Below are 14,872 nucleotides of genomic sequence, written 5' to 3'. Positions count from 1 at the left end.
TATTTCTGCAGTTGCCTTGTAGCAGCCGGCGTTGAACCTCAACACCGCTTCATGCAGTGCAGTTTGCTGGCATAGCTCCAAGTTCGGCTTGAGCAATATCACAATGTCTAGCTTCTGCTTCGATCTCCTCACGTGTCGGAAAATGCGTCCGCAGATGGGTGCTAGAAGACGCGCTCCTACTTGTCGCGGCAGGCGGAAGACGGGCGCTGGGACCCGCGATCTCGGGAGGAACCACAACGGTCGGCATGCTCGGTACTCCAGGCGTGAGCGGGACGATGCGTTCTTCCTCGACGACAGCCGATGGCACAGAAAATCCATCACTGGAAGTGTTGACGCGATCATCATTGACGGCACGCCGTGCAGAAACTTCCAACTTCGCCATCCGCACTAACTTCATGGACCGCTTCCGCGCGCCAAACGCGTGCACCGTCTTGTACTTCGAACCCCGCATCGTGTGCGACCACGAAACAGACGGGCACGCTACACGAAACTACTCAAAGAAAGTTCAGAAAACGATCGTAAAGATGGCGAAAAACGAAGTGGAGCTGACAAAGCAAGAGCGTGTGCAAGCAGACCACTACCAAAAGCAGACGACGCAAGCGGCAACAGCAGGAGAAACGGAGGAGGAGAGCGCTCCGCGCGCGGAGAAATCGCGTCCCAGCCAATAGCAGTCGCGCGCTCCCCCGCACGCTCCTCGAGCGCGCGCTCTGTCCAATCGCGTTCTTGCGATTGCGACATGGAAGAACGGCGACCACGCCGTAACCACGCGGCCGACGCCATTTTGGGAGCTGGCAAAAAAAAGAGAAAGAATTCACGTTCAAAACAAGACTAAGATGGCGGCCGTCGGCCCAACGCGTCGAAAATGGCGAGTGCGCGAAGTTGGGGTTGATTTTGACGTTTGACCGTCACTTGGATGCTATTCAGGCCTCGTAAATAATTGTTTTTAAATATTTCCCTGTTGTATTTGGTGCTGATAATTACAGAGAAGGTAGTTTATGAGATATACAACCGAAAAATAAGGTTTTCCAAAAATCGACTTTTTCGCGATTTTCCGGTTTTCAAAGCCCGCGTCCCCCCTTAAGGCAACTCCGAGTTACACTCAAAAGTGTGTAAGGCTGCAAGCATAGAACTGGTCAATATTACCGATCACTAGGGAACTGAAGGAACACCGTTCCCATGATTCCTAGAGTGCGGACTCGGGCGATTTAGCAAGTGGTCTATTGATTTGAAGGTTAAATGTCTGCACACACCTACTTGTAATTGTAAATCCCACTTGATGTTTCTTTAACTGAAAGGCACTGCATCCTTCCCGCCTTAGTTCTGCAACACTCTTTATGGAAAACAGTTTTCTTTATTTTTTTTTTTTTAGAGTGATGAACAATTAAAATATGATAAACCCAGCAATCGGTCAGGGCCACGATGTATATAATTAAGTCTTGCCAGTAAAGTGTGACTGTTCATCCTACAGTAAGAGCAGTGGGTACACTGTGTCCATCCTTCACCTTTTTGATTGACCAGGGCTCCTGGGGCTTGGGTGGGGCCAGGCGGTCCTTGCCAGAGGAAGCCTCCTGCCCGTTGAGCCCCTTCTCTTCCAGGATCACCTTCTTGTCTGGAAAGGCACTCTGCGAGACAGATTGCAGACAAGCCCACTGAAACTCCTTCCTCGTGCATCAGCAGCCAAGACGTCGTACCGTCAATAAGCCAAGGATTGCGACGCCATTTTTGTGGCAGTGCAGTTCAAACCAAGATTACGCTTTGAAGTTTTGAAAAAAGAAAAATGGTTACGCTCATTGGGCTATTATTTCAAATTCCTTAGGCCTAAGAAAGGGGGCAGAAAGCAGAAGTCCACATGCCACCTGAGCGTGTGGGGGAACGCAACAAAGTCGAGATACGGCCGAGCTGAGCCGAGACAATCCAAGCACGCTATTCAGAATGTTGAAAATTTCCACGGGACCCAGTAGTAATTTCAGAAACGATGTCAATCGACTCTTCAGAGCTGGACAAAACCGGCAAATTCACTATTCAAGCCCTTCTGCAGGGGAGGAAGCAGAAGCGCTTTATCGAGCCGACGGCAACAGCAAGGGGCAATTGAAGTTGCAAAGAGCACAGCAAAAGAGAAAGAATATGTAATTGTAGAATTGCCCTGAGAATGCGGTGACGACAGGCTTCTTTCCTTCTTCCTGTAGTTTTTCTATCGTCACCGCAGCCTCGGGTAAATCTACAATTATGAACTTGCACCAGCTCACTTGCACCATCACGTTTTGTTCGTGTTTGAGAAGGATGGGCATCAAATTTCTGGGCTGCTTTTTTCTTTTTACTCTATACGATTTGTACAGCACAATGTATCATGGAGGCAACATAAAATATGCCGAGAGGCTATATGTAGGTAACCTATTATTGCACTCACTCTATTTAGTGATTTGGGTTTCAAATTCTAAAACTGGGTTCAGACAATAAAAAAAAAAAAAATTTAACCTGAAATCTGCAGTTTTAGTTTCTTAATTAAGGAAGCGAGGGCGCAAGACTTAAGGGAAAGATTAGCAAAAGGCATCCGGCAGGCAAGCACATATTTAAGAGGGCAAGAAAAGGGAACTACTTAAGAAACCAAAGTCCAATTTAAATTTAAATGCCAGGAGCATTCAGAGCCGACGGGTGCAACCTTCCACCGAAGGAGCGACAATCCGAGCTGCATCGAGCCGCATTCTCGGCGGCACTTTGCTGTAGACCAGTTCGGGGACCGCCTTGGCTGCTATTGCGGGGCAAAGCAAGGAAACAAGAGGCGAGGAACAGCCGGCACGGCTGTTCCTCGCCATGCCAGGAAAAGAAAGAACGAGAGGGAGAGGTGGCCAGGAGAAACGGAGAGGCACCTGGAACTCCTGCCCCGGACTGTGGAGGCTGCACTCCAGGTTGGAGGAGGACGACCCGTCCGGGGCGGACTGCCCGGACTGGCTGGCAAACTTGAGCACCAACTCTCGCACCGAGGGCAGAGACGGACTCCGCGGGTCGCCCTCGCAGCCACCGCTGCCGTCGTCTTCGGCGTCCGAGCTCGCGCGCAGCTTCCCCAAACCGTTGCGGTTCTCCGGGGACATTGCGCCGCCGGGACTCGCGCGGCAGGACTGACCGGCCGAAAGAAAAGGAGAGACGTAAGGGAAGGAAAGGAGAAGACGAAAGACGTTGGACGCTCATGCCTCATGAAAAGGGGGCTGTCTGCGGGCGGCGTGAGAGCTCCGATGGCCATACTGCGCCAAAGTAGGTAAACTAGAAAACACTAGAAAAGGTACGCTAAGAATGAAACTGAAATATAGTTTGCGTAAAATTCGTATATTTTCTACAAGAGCTAAGTGAAGGTCACGCGATACGAGAGGCTGCTCCCCTAGAAATAAGGCAGGGTGAAATGGAATGTGGGGCTCGGAAGACTCTGGGAAATGTCGTCGTAGGAGACCGAGGCAAAAAAAGAGAATGTGCAAAACAGACAAAATTTCTTTGCAGTGCTCACACACTGGTGGTTCCTCACCCATAAGATGGTACTGATGTGCGGCCAGCTCTCGTGCAGCTCAGAACTCGGTGAAAACCATTTTGATTATGGGAGGATTCCCAGAGACCAAGGTGAGGAGGCCCGGCCAACACAGTGTTCCACGGAACCGAGCCACCTGTCTCTGTCCAGAGTCTTCCACCGTTAGCATTTTCCCGTCCCCAGAAAGGAACCAAAGATTTTCGAACCACGAACGAAAGTATAAAGGTGGTGCGCATAAGGAACAAGAGCTTCCCACTACTTCGTTACGAGAGAAATGAACCAGAACGACTCGAAGAACGGAAGTATGCCTGCGCAATGGCAACGGTGTTCACGCAAAATCGAGAGGTCGGGGGGAAGGGGGGTGGCTGAATTTTACTCTCCGAAACCTCGAGCTCGGAGTTTCAGAAACCCCGCAGCACGCAGAATGTCTGTGCGTCAACGAGTTTGCATCAAAACGTTTCTTACGTCAAGCAGAATGCTAGCTGCGCCGACGCCTCCGCCAGATCGATGCTCGCTATACCGGTGCCGGCATTTATACCGTCATGTGGCGTTTGCCTACTGTTAAGCCTTCCCGAAAATAGGTATGTTCATTACTCAGAAACCGTTCGGCAGAAATTGGACACATTGAAACGGAGCGCGAGCGGGATGCGGGTGCGCGCCCAAATGACGTCTCGACGGTCGAGATTGGTCGACAGCCCCGGTTCTGCCAAACGGTGCAGCAGAGGGCGCTTGGGTACAAAAAAGCGAGCCTCACCGTTGATTCTGGAGCGACCAGTTGGGGTGAGCTCGTGGCTAGAGGACTGAAGGAGCGCTGGTGCGCCGTCGGAGCAAAGGCCTTTCTTGTGCTCGAGTACACCTGAACGAGACAAGAGCACGGAAGGAACGTTGCAACATCTCTACGGGCACTCAAATGTCCAAAGTAGGAAGTCTAAGAGAAAGCCAGAGGGGAACTGCAGTGTTGGGTAAAGTAAAGTACAAAGTAAATTAGAGGCTACATACTTCAAGTAAAGTAGTAAGTATACCGGGCACAATATACAATGTACTTTCAAAGTACTTTTTAACACAATCTTTCATGATGCCCTTTTAATCACCTATATATTTTTGCTTTTTTTTATATATATCTGGTTTGCATTGTTTAGGGGTAATCGGGGGTGCATCAGTTGCTTTCAGAAATGGCGGCGAATATTGGATAAAGTAAAGTGGCCACACAGTATCTGTTTTACTCCCGCTGACAACCTCTTTAACACAATCAACTTATAAGGCACTTATTTGCATAGGTCTTATAGCCGCAATTACTTCCCTCAGTGAAATGACCGGAAGACATCTCGAAAGATGAAGTCTGCATTCTCAAATGACGCAATGGCATTTTTGTTAGAGGTTGACAAAACATTGTTGCGATACAATTTTAACAAGACCAACTTTGCAAAAATGTACAGCGTCGCCCCAGAAAAACTATTTTTTAACCACGAAACTAAACTACCGCAATATCCCAACTCGAAGTCAACCCTCCCGACGACACAATGTGCAAATGCAAAAAGCGAAAAATAAAAGCCAGAAAAAACCCCTTTTTCAGCAAGTATTTAGCACAACCACACTGAAGATACGCGAGTTGTTTTCCTGCCTGGAGCACTTGTTAAACAGCATTTTACTGTCGTGCAAAATAAACTCCCATTCGCACAATGAAAAGCGCTGACGGGGTTTTGCGCTCCATCTGCCCTGATCGGCAGATGGCGCCACAAGTGCAGCTCGATTGTCGGCATCGGCCATTAAAAATGTCGATGGGTGGCATTCTAATTTTGCACACTATAGAACCTGCACCTAGAAATTTCGAGAGGCAAATTCCAAAGCTAAGACAAACTTTCGGCAAAAGTCCGAGCTTGTCACTCGCAGACGCCGATTTTTCCAACGCGTCTTATGCCTAGCCACATATTTTGTAACACCTCACACGTGGGTTCAACCGATACCACCTAGCTAGAGCTCGTCGATGGTTGCCGCAAGGCGGCAGATGCGTCCGTGTCGACGTTGCTGCGAGACACTGCAAGATGTGTTAGCAAAGATGCCGACGCGAGCTAGGCACTGCTGCGTCGATCCATTAGCAACGACAATTCGAGCGGCAGGATCTCATCGTTTTCCAGGCGGTTTTGGTTTAACTGAGCAACTCAGCAACTTGTGCCGTCACCTGTTCCTCGAAGGAGTGCAGCGTCTCCTCCAGGTCCCTGCCCTCCGCTACGGGGGCGTCGACGGCCGGCGGTGTCTTGCGCGCCAAAGGGGTCTCTGCCTTGGCTACCAGCCTGGGGTTGTTGACATAGTAGTCACGGAGGTACGACGACGGGAGCGGGGGCGGCGAGAACGCGTCGTCTTCGCCCTCCTCGTCGGCGGCGCCTTCGAAGGAGGACGCCTTGGTCGTCGCCAGGGACTCCCGCCTGCTCTGGCTGGCGCGCTTGGCCAGGTTCTCTGTGCTGTACGGGTTGTTCCGCAGCGGAACCGCGTTGAGCCACTTGGCGTGCTCCCGCTCCGCAATGGACCCTGGCAGGTCGGAAAGGGGTGTCAAAGGGAGGCCAAATTGCTTGGAAAACTAGCGTCAAGAGGACATAGTCACTTTATGCAGACAATTTAAAAAAAAAAAAATGCTTCCACTGTAATCTCATTTGTATTTGTTGTTGCTGTTGTTTCCTTGTCTAGTTTTCTTTTTTTTAGATAACACAATTAACTTTTACTGACATTTATTTATAGTAACTTTAACCAAACAGTTGTGCCGTTGTTTACTTTTCTGTTTTGCTTCGATTTGTTTTGTAGAATTAATGTTAATATGTAACTATCCTGAACTGCTTAACTTTAGGGGGCAGGGGCCTTTGTCAGGTACCACTTGTCTATCTCTGTCGCCTACACGGTGACAGTGATGGAAGAGGCCTTTTATCTTTTGTAGCAGGTTTTGTAGCAGGCAAAATATTGCTTTAAAGCAGCCACTGATGCTTTTAGAGCAGATGCCAACATCTGTGAGCGTGTCACAGGAAAATAAAAACAAATGATTGCGTCGATCGCTAAATGTGTTTACCTTAGATGACGACTGAAACTTCCTCTTTAATCTCCTCATCCAGTTCCAGCATCTGGTTTGAGCGGTAGTCCCGAAATGATCAATCTTTGATACCGATTTTAATAGAGAAACCAACTACCATGCATGAATGTACATTTTTTTTAGGATGCTTGAAGAAAATAGATTGAGTTATGACCATAAGGTAGGCTATGGCAGGAAGCAGTTTAGCGCCCCTTCAGAAGAAGCATAAATGAACATTTCAGATGAGACAAAGCCTCTCCCCCTCCCCATTTTACACTCAGTAGTTTGTTTGGCCTGGAAATATAATCCCTGTAAAATTCCAGAAAAAGACAGCATATCCGCTAAACAATACGCCTCCCAAGTTTTAGGAACCTATCAACTCAAGATTCTAATACCATAAACTGCAAAAACAACCAACCAGCAATATTATGAAAACCTACCGTGGTGCATTAAAACCGACACCGCGGCACAATCTTGTTTAGTGTTCTGCAGGTGCAAGTTGTTGACACTATTTTGCCTGTCAGGGTTGCGATATCTGTCCCTTCAATGACTAAGATGCCCTTTGAGTACAGCAAGCTAAACAAGCTTTGGCTTATTTGAAACATTTCCGCCCGCTCTGCTACCGTTGAAAATCTGCTGGACCATACAGCACTACATGAATTCTTCTGGCTCCCAACCTGCAGTCTTAACTTCTATAAACATTGACCCTCTGCCCCAAAAAAAAAAGAGAGAAAAAAAGGGACAGTTCCCTTGGCCTGCCACAAGAGAATGGACAAGATTTTTAACCATGCCGAAGAAGATTTCGCAGGTCGACGATACCTTTGCCAACTTGCATAGACTGGTGGCAGTCTACATGCTTCTCTACCAAATCCTACTGCAGACTTGGTGATCTCTCCTGTCATCCTACACTCTACCAAGGGTGCAGGGACAAACCTGGTTTCGGGGGAGCGTTGAGGACTTCCATAGACGGAATGGGCTCAGTCTTCTCGTCAACGCTCTTGAAGGAAGATGTCTCGTCGTACACCAAAGAGCCATCCGTGCTTGCCGGCTGAAATTCATCGAGACAATGTTAGGCCACGTCTAGACATGCCTTTGGAGTTCGAGATATTGCCCGATTTGGCAAATTTTAGACAGGTTTAATTTTCCTGCCTTGTGGTTAATCACTGTCTTGATGAAACAATGTTAGGAATTGTACTCAATTATTGAGATGGGCTAAGTAGTTGGTTCAACATACTAAATAATATCAAATGCAAGAGATAGACTTGGAGATAAACAAGACAGGACAGTGCGCGCTACCCTGTCTTCATGTCCTTGTCCGTCACTGGCACTTTATACATTTAGAATGTTAGGAATTCATTAAACCTTTTTTACCGAGCCCTAGAGGCTGAGTGTGCTAACGGTAATATGAAAAAAGAAAAATGGTCTAATATCTATTAAAAATTGTGCCTTGGGTGTCTCCATTAGTAAATTGCTAACTGGAACATATTTATGATATTGTTTAGTTTTGTTGTGTTTAGTTTAATCAAAAGAGTATTTTAAGCTCGAAGGCATTGTCATTTGACCAGACTGAAGAGGAGTGATGCAGGCAAGGAGAAGCTCAACCACCCGTGCGTATTGAGAGAGAGGAGCTCAAGAGTATGGAAAATTCTGGATGATCGCCAGGATTACCAGCCCGATTGGCGGTGGTATCGCTTCGTTCTAGGGACCACTATCAAGTGTACACATGGTATGTGTTAAACTATCTGATGAAGAGCGCCGTGAACGTAAGCGTCTGGCAACCGAGAGTATCGCTACGTTTACAGTGCTAGAACATTTCACGTACGCAACACAATTGCCTAGCGATTCGCCATACGTTTTTTGCAGCGTTTTAAGCGCCAATGAGAAAGATTGCGGGAGTAAAGCTTCGGAAAGCTGCCCTTTCTATGGTTTTCGTATCATCCACAATCGCCTTCCGCCCATGTAATAGTAGCTGCTGTGAAATTGGACACTCGAGTTTCCAAACGTCGCCGTCAGTCGTCAAGAATGTAAAGGCGCTTACTGGACGGCTTAGGACAACTCCCGCCACCGTTGATGCCGGTCAGGCTCAAGCACCGAAGATACCGCAGGTTACAGTGATCGAGACCTAAATACGGGCACTAGAGCCCACTGCATGCAATTATAAGTCCCACCATTTTTTTTTTATGAACATCCAAAGCTATTTTGTTTTTACCCATGTATGGGCCACACATAAAAAAATTTAGCCCTGAATTTTTAACAAAACTAAAATGTGGCCCTTACATGCATTTAAGTGGTAGGTCCTAACTTTGAGTACTACCGTAATATCCCGAGATGCACCACCCCCGAAAGGTAACCCACTCGCACTTTGGCATGATTTGCTATGTTCTTCAAAAACACCTAAAGATAGCCCACTGCTAGCTATTGCGAAGTCCCGGCCAATGGTGACCTCAGCAGAAATGGTGTTACTCAGTCACTGTGGGAGATAAGCAAACGTTGCTAACTGGGAAGGACAGTCATCTTTGGCTCATTGCCCCCTTCACAAGTTTCACAGGTTACAAAAATCTAAAACTATCAATATTGAAACTTTTTTTTACCGCACACTGAGAATTAGTTTACTTTTTGTTTTTGTCCGATTTGCTTTCGATTTTAGGTGGGCTATCTCTCGGGACATTACGGTATGTGAAACTGAGTTGCAAGATGTCGCGAACATCACAAATGTACCACATGTTTGGCTGTCACAGGATGTCACAAAACTTCACAAGGTGTCACGTGGGTCCATAACTTGTCGTATGTCACGGGGAAGATGTATAAGGGGCTACAACATGTGACAGGGACCCAAAATGTGCCACAACAAGTTAGGTGGGAGGCTACAACATCATAAGGTGCTACAACATGTCACAATGTGTCACAGGGGCCCGAAATGCGTCGCCCAGGGACCCAAAATGCACCACAACCAGTTACAGGGAAGGGAAGAATGTGTCACAAGGTGCCACAACGTGTCACGAGGTAAGACTCTTTACCTTGCATGCCCAGTGCGGTGGCTGCAACGCCTGCCGTTCAGCCCACGTGCGCTGAATGACCAGAGGCCTGAAGCGTTGCGGCCTCTGGCACGAGCAGAGCGGTGAGAAGGGAGTCCAAACCACGGAGTGTTAGTGCGCCACCGCCACCAGAGATAGTCAAACAAACCCCCTAACAGAGACTGCCACACCCACGCCGTCAAACCTGCCGTCTGGCGGTCAGTACTGGTCGAATTGCATTAACTACACATGGGACAGAGTTAGCTTTAAAAGAAACCTTCAAGAAGCCTCACAGTAGCAGACGACATTCTACTTTCATTCATTTGGGGCCTGAAGGAGCAAATCCTCTTAGTGCACTGCCGGCTGCGACTTACGAGGCTTCCGGGAGGCACTTTGCCACGTCGTTCCAACCAGTTTCCACCAGTTTTGGAATTTGTTAAGACGGTGTTAGAAAGCTCGAGCAATTGGGGGTTAGTCTACAACAATAAAAAAGTGCAAAGGCTTCTTGAGAGCAAACATATTTAATAGGCTTAGTTCCTACTTGGAGCACACAATTCCCAAGTTTTAAACAACTAGAGAGTGTACAGCACAGAGATTAGATTTAGTAAAATGCTCAAAGCACAAATTAATCCAAATTCTTCCATAGGCTTAAGCTATCCCTTAATGAGGGTATATTAATATTGTAAAAAAAACCTTTGCACCTTTCACATGCAAGAAGTTCTAAAGATCCCAACAAACTAGGGTTCACAGGCATAAAAGCGTGCAACTTTCTTAATCTACAGAGTTAGTAGGCACAGACAACAGATAGTCTAAACAAATCAGACATTGAGTCACAGTAAACTCTATTTCAGGTAAAACTCTAAAGACCATGAAAACATTGTTCCTCTTGTCAGATGTTCTAATTGGCAGAAGGAAAGAAGACAACTTTAAAGATATTCTGCATTTATGCAGAAGGCTCCACTTATGACAGCACCACTAAATTAAAAAAATATTCTGCTATACGCACAAAGTTCAGAGAAAACATTCATAGTGCAAAGAACATGGAATGGCAGTTTCCAGACGTTAGTGTAAGGACCAGTTCACGGGGGCAGTAAGCGACCAGCCGATTCGACGGCAAAGCTCGAACGAGCTTGCAGCCTGCTGCTGTAGATATCCGAGAAATGCAATGGCCATTTGGTTGAAGATGCACGACCCACTCACTCCTTCAGTCTCCGCATTCACTGCCCTTCTTGAGGTTTCGGCCTGTGGCTTTGATCTCCGCTCCGTCACCTTGGCAACAGGTTTTGCATCGGGCCTCACCTTTAGGTCAGCTGTTAAGTCGCAAGAAAAAAAAGCCCACAAAAAATTACCTTTACATCGTGGCATTCAAGAAGATCACAGCTTAAGATCATCACAGTCACCTACCAGAGCTGCATAACAACACTAAGATCTTCAAAAATATTTACACAAATTAGAATAAAAACTTTTCCCTGTACAAGGTGTTCCCCCCAAAATATTTACACATTTTTATTCTTCATCGGAAAAATAAATTAGTAGGCACCACCAAAATGCTCATTCTCCGCCCAAACAAAGTCCTAGCAACACAAACCAGACGCAAAAATTTCAGAGCTGACCGTTATCTTATTCAAAGGTTACAAGTGATTTTCTGAAAATTTTCAATGGAAAAATGGTTTAACCTTTAGGTCAGCTTGACAGCTGACCTAAAGGTGAGGTCTTTAGGTCAGCTGTCAAGCTGACCGAGCTGATCTCAAGCTGACCTAAAGGTCAGCTAAGCTTGACAGCTGACCTAAAAGTTAGGCCCAATGCAGAACCTGCTGCATCCTTAGTAACTGGGGCCATTCAGCTCCACATATTCGAGGACTCTGTCGGTTGCACTTTCCCCATTGGAATTTTCAGAAAATCACTTGGAACTTTTGAATAAATCAACGGTCAGCTCTGAAACTTTTCTGGCTTGGACCGCTAGCACTAGTTTTGGGCGGAGAATAACCGTCCGGCAATGCATAGTCATATCTGCGGGGGAAAAACCCTGCAGATTTTGTGGAGGGACACCCGGTCTATGTCATTAACCTACGCAAAATGCCCTTCAGCACCCAATTCTTCACTGAGTCGACAGTCACTACAGCCTCCCACTAACCTTTTGATAGATTCGAAGGCCTCCAAAGGAGGTTAACTCGATTGATGGCCTTTCCTAGAGCCCTTCCGTCCACTTAATTGACATCCTTGTAAACTAGGTACAACAGGTTGCCCTCAAAATGTGCCTCTGCAAGGTTTTTGAGTACCCAGCCTGCTGCATAATCTAGAAAGTTAAGTGGCTTCACAGTATAATGCAGAAACACTTCAATCAATGTCTATCGTCCACAGTCAGCTCTCAGAAAAGCTGCACCTCCCCACTTAAGATCTGCAGGTAATCGACTAACAGCATTTGTTGTTTGCTAAGAACATTAAAAGCTTCTTTTTACGCGCAGCTAGAAAATAGACTATTTTATTTATACGTGGCCCACGCAGAGAAAGCAGAAAGCCGGAAGCTCTGTCAAACAATAACTGCCAGGGCTGATGCCAACAGGAGACCACTCACCCAGACGAAAGGTAACCCTGCTCAGCTTCTGCCCCAGGCTGTTGCTGGCCACAGCAACATACTCGGCCTCGTCCTCTGATGATGGGCTCTCAATCCTGAGGCACCACTCCCCATAGCCCTTATTCTCTGAAAACAAGAGGAGAGCGCGGCCGTCCTGTCGGGTTGCTCTTGAAAGTACACCACGAAAGCTAAAAGTAGCCTTGCTCGACACGCGTGGGATACAGAATGTCTCCAGTGGGTGGAGCCCACGGCGTAAGTTATGTAGGTGCGAACACGCACCACGCCGAATTGCGGTCGACCATACAAAGTCCCATGGGAGTGCAATCCCAGTATAATCCCAGTGAAACTGTTCTTGCCACTGTCGAGGCACAAAACTAGGGTCAATGACAAAGCCGCGCGTAAGCAACAAGCGTGGCGCAAGTGCCAGGTTCCACACAACGCTTTACGCCAAAAATGAATTTAAAAACAAGCATGTCTCCCAAAGAGAAGTATAGAAAACCAGGCCCGCGACGGGTGACCACTAGCCAATAGTCGAAGAGTCATCTGGTGGTGCCGCTTGAGACTGAGGCGAGGAGGGGAATTGTATTCGACAGCTGCAACGCGCACGGTGTCCACACCTACGTGTATATCTTACGTCGTGGCACAGTTGAATCTCGTTAATTGGAACCCGAGGGGGTCCGGAACTTTGTTTGAATAATGCAAAGTTTGAATTGCCGGGAGTTTCCTTCCTAGAAACACATAGGATGGGACCTGCATGCTAGTTTAAATTATCCAGGAGTTTGGATTAAGAGATTCCACTGTACAGCCCGGTGCCAGAGTGGGTGCGAGGGACCGGGGGAAGAGCTCACCCAGGGAGAAGCGGTCCTCCTCGCCGTCTGGGAGGGGGAGGTCGTCCCTGAGGAACCAGACTCGGGGCTCGGGGTAGCCGCTCACCGTGCACGACAGCTGCACGCACGGCTCGCCCAGGGGCTCCACCACGTGAGGGGCCACCGTGAAGTCGGGGGCGTTGCTGGCTCGGCTGGTGGCTGTGGAGACAGCCCGTGAGCGCGGCAACCCCAGTCGAATCGACACTTCGCTCGGTGGGATAGGTTCGCTTCCGGGATCGCTTTAGGAGCGGTTACCCAAAAGTTTAAATAAAACATGAACACGGTCAAAGCTGATAATATGAACCTGGAAGGAAGCTCTCGAAAATCTGAAAGCGGCAGTCAACATTTCTTTTAAGACAGAGATTCTCAAACTTTTCTATTCAGAGGAACCTTAACCCCTCAACCGTTTTTAGTTCCTGGAGATTCCTGACCCTCAACTGCTTAATTGTTGTCTTCAAGATGAACTTCGTTACCTTCAAAGTCAAATTTCTACTGATAAACAAACTGGCAAAAAATGTTTTAAAAAATTCAGTGCCGCCATCCGTTGGCAGAGCTGTCAACTAAGCCACGAGCGAGCTTGGGTCGTCCCAGACAGTCAAGCGCGCAAACCGGGGAAAGCGGGCGAGCTTACTCGCCCCGAACGCTTTAGGGATGGCCCCACAATGACCAAGCTAGGTTTGTCCAAAACAACGAAGGGGTTTGTAATCTTTCTCGATTGATGGCCCAAAAACCCCTCCAAGACCCGGCACAGATGCAATAAAGCAGTGCAGAAGCTTAGGAACCCTGCAAATGACAATGTATATGAGAGGCACTGTTTGGTCCACAGTTATGTATCAATGGGTGGCTCAGATCTGCACAGACCTGCAGAAAACACTTTGTGGTGGAGAAGGGAACCAACCCACAGGAGCACTTTTGGGATTTTAGAGCCACCCTCAAGACGAGACGTCTCTTAGCAAAACGTTGATCTTAATTTTCACACCAGCCCAAGTTAACGAACGAAACTTTCGGAAAAGCAATCGGTAACCCCGACTCGCTCGAAGAGACACCGCAAGACGGCAGGCACGAGCCGCACAAAGGAGCGAAAAGGAAGCCACATTGGAGCACCCACCTCGCACGGCCAGAGCGAAATCGCACCAGACTTCGTCCCTGTCAGAGTACGCCACAGCAGAGTACGTCCCCTCGTCGCCCTTGTTCGCGTCGTAGATTTCGAGGACGTACTCCCTGCCGCGGAGTCGGGTCGTTCGGCAACGTTCGTTCGGGACGAGGCGCTCTCTGCCACGAAACCACGCCACTCCTGCAAGGACGGCCGGAGAACAGACTGTTAAGAGCGGCCGTTCTCCGTTTCCAAGCACATTATGCCTACAAGTGAGGTCTGTTACAACGTACAGCTCGACATTTCAGTGACGTACCATATTTTCCGGACTATAGTCCGCATCTGTCGATAGTGTGCAGAAACAAATTTCAGTTCAAGAATAAAAGATATTCCTTAGGTGTACCTGGTCCATAGTCGGCACCTGGTGCACTCAATGCACATTGTATTTACTCGCATAATGAACGCTCCCTCCAAAAAGGGCATCAATATTTTCACTTTTCTTTTTTCCCTTGCATAATGAACACAACGACCATTTTCGGCTCCGAGAGTCTCGAACTGCATCAAACTCAGCCAGTCACCAAGCCTACCAAGATAATTTTCTTTTGTGCCAGGCCGGCCAAGCCAAGCCAAGCCAAGCATAGCATTACACACGCGCGTAATGGCTGCAAGTGCATGGTTGAGGAACTGATCAACAGTTGAATCGAGCAGCGCGCACGCCTAACAAAGCTGGAGTCAAGGAAATGCCCAGCCCCGGA

The 14,872-nt window shown here is 47.9% G+C and overlaps 1 protein-coding gene across 1 annotated transcript in view; it reads right to left on the bottom strand.

Moving 5' to 3' along the window:
* The window catches only part of LOC120850598, a 78,359-nt gene that overhangs the window by 8,555 nt on the left and 54,932 nt on the right, over positions 1 to 14,872 (bottom strand). Inside the window, exons 16-25 of the mRNA XM_042288827.1 lie at positions 14,133 to 14,318; positions 13,007 to 13,183; positions 12,159 to 12,284; positions 10,784 to 10,893; positions 9,587 to 9,670; positions 7,503 to 7,617; positions 5,694 to 6,040; positions 4,269 to 4,370; positions 2,868 to 3,116; positions 1,503 to 1,622 (exon numbers count right to left, since the gene is read on the bottom strand). Coding sequence (XP_042144761.1) covers positions 1,503 to 1,622; positions 2,868 to 3,116; positions 4,269 to 4,370; positions 5,694 to 6,040; positions 7,503 to 7,617; positions 9,587 to 9,670; positions 10,784 to 10,893; positions 12,159 to 12,284; positions 13,007 to 13,183; positions 14,133 to 14,318 — 1,616 coding nt within the window. The remainder of the gene's footprint in view (positions 1 to 1,502; positions 1,623 to 2,867; positions 3,117 to 4,268; positions 4,371 to 5,693; positions 6,041 to 7,502; positions 7,618 to 9,586; positions 9,671 to 10,783; positions 10,894 to 12,158; positions 12,285 to 13,006; positions 13,184 to 14,132; positions 14,319 to 14,872) is intronic.

Source organism: Ixodes scapularis, unplaced genomic scaffold (assembly GCF_016920785.2).
Source record: "Ixodes scapularis isolate PalLabHiFi unplaced genomic scaffold, ASM1692078v2 PGA_scaffold11__112_contigs__length_91849675, whole genome shotgun sequence".
NCBI classification, from domain to species: Eukaryota; Metazoa; Arthropoda; class Arachnida; order Ixodida; family Ixodidae; genus Ixodes; species Ixodes scapularis.
The sequence above is the reverse complement of the archived record's forward strand: the minus strand, read 5'-3'. Positions and strand labels throughout refer to the sequence as shown.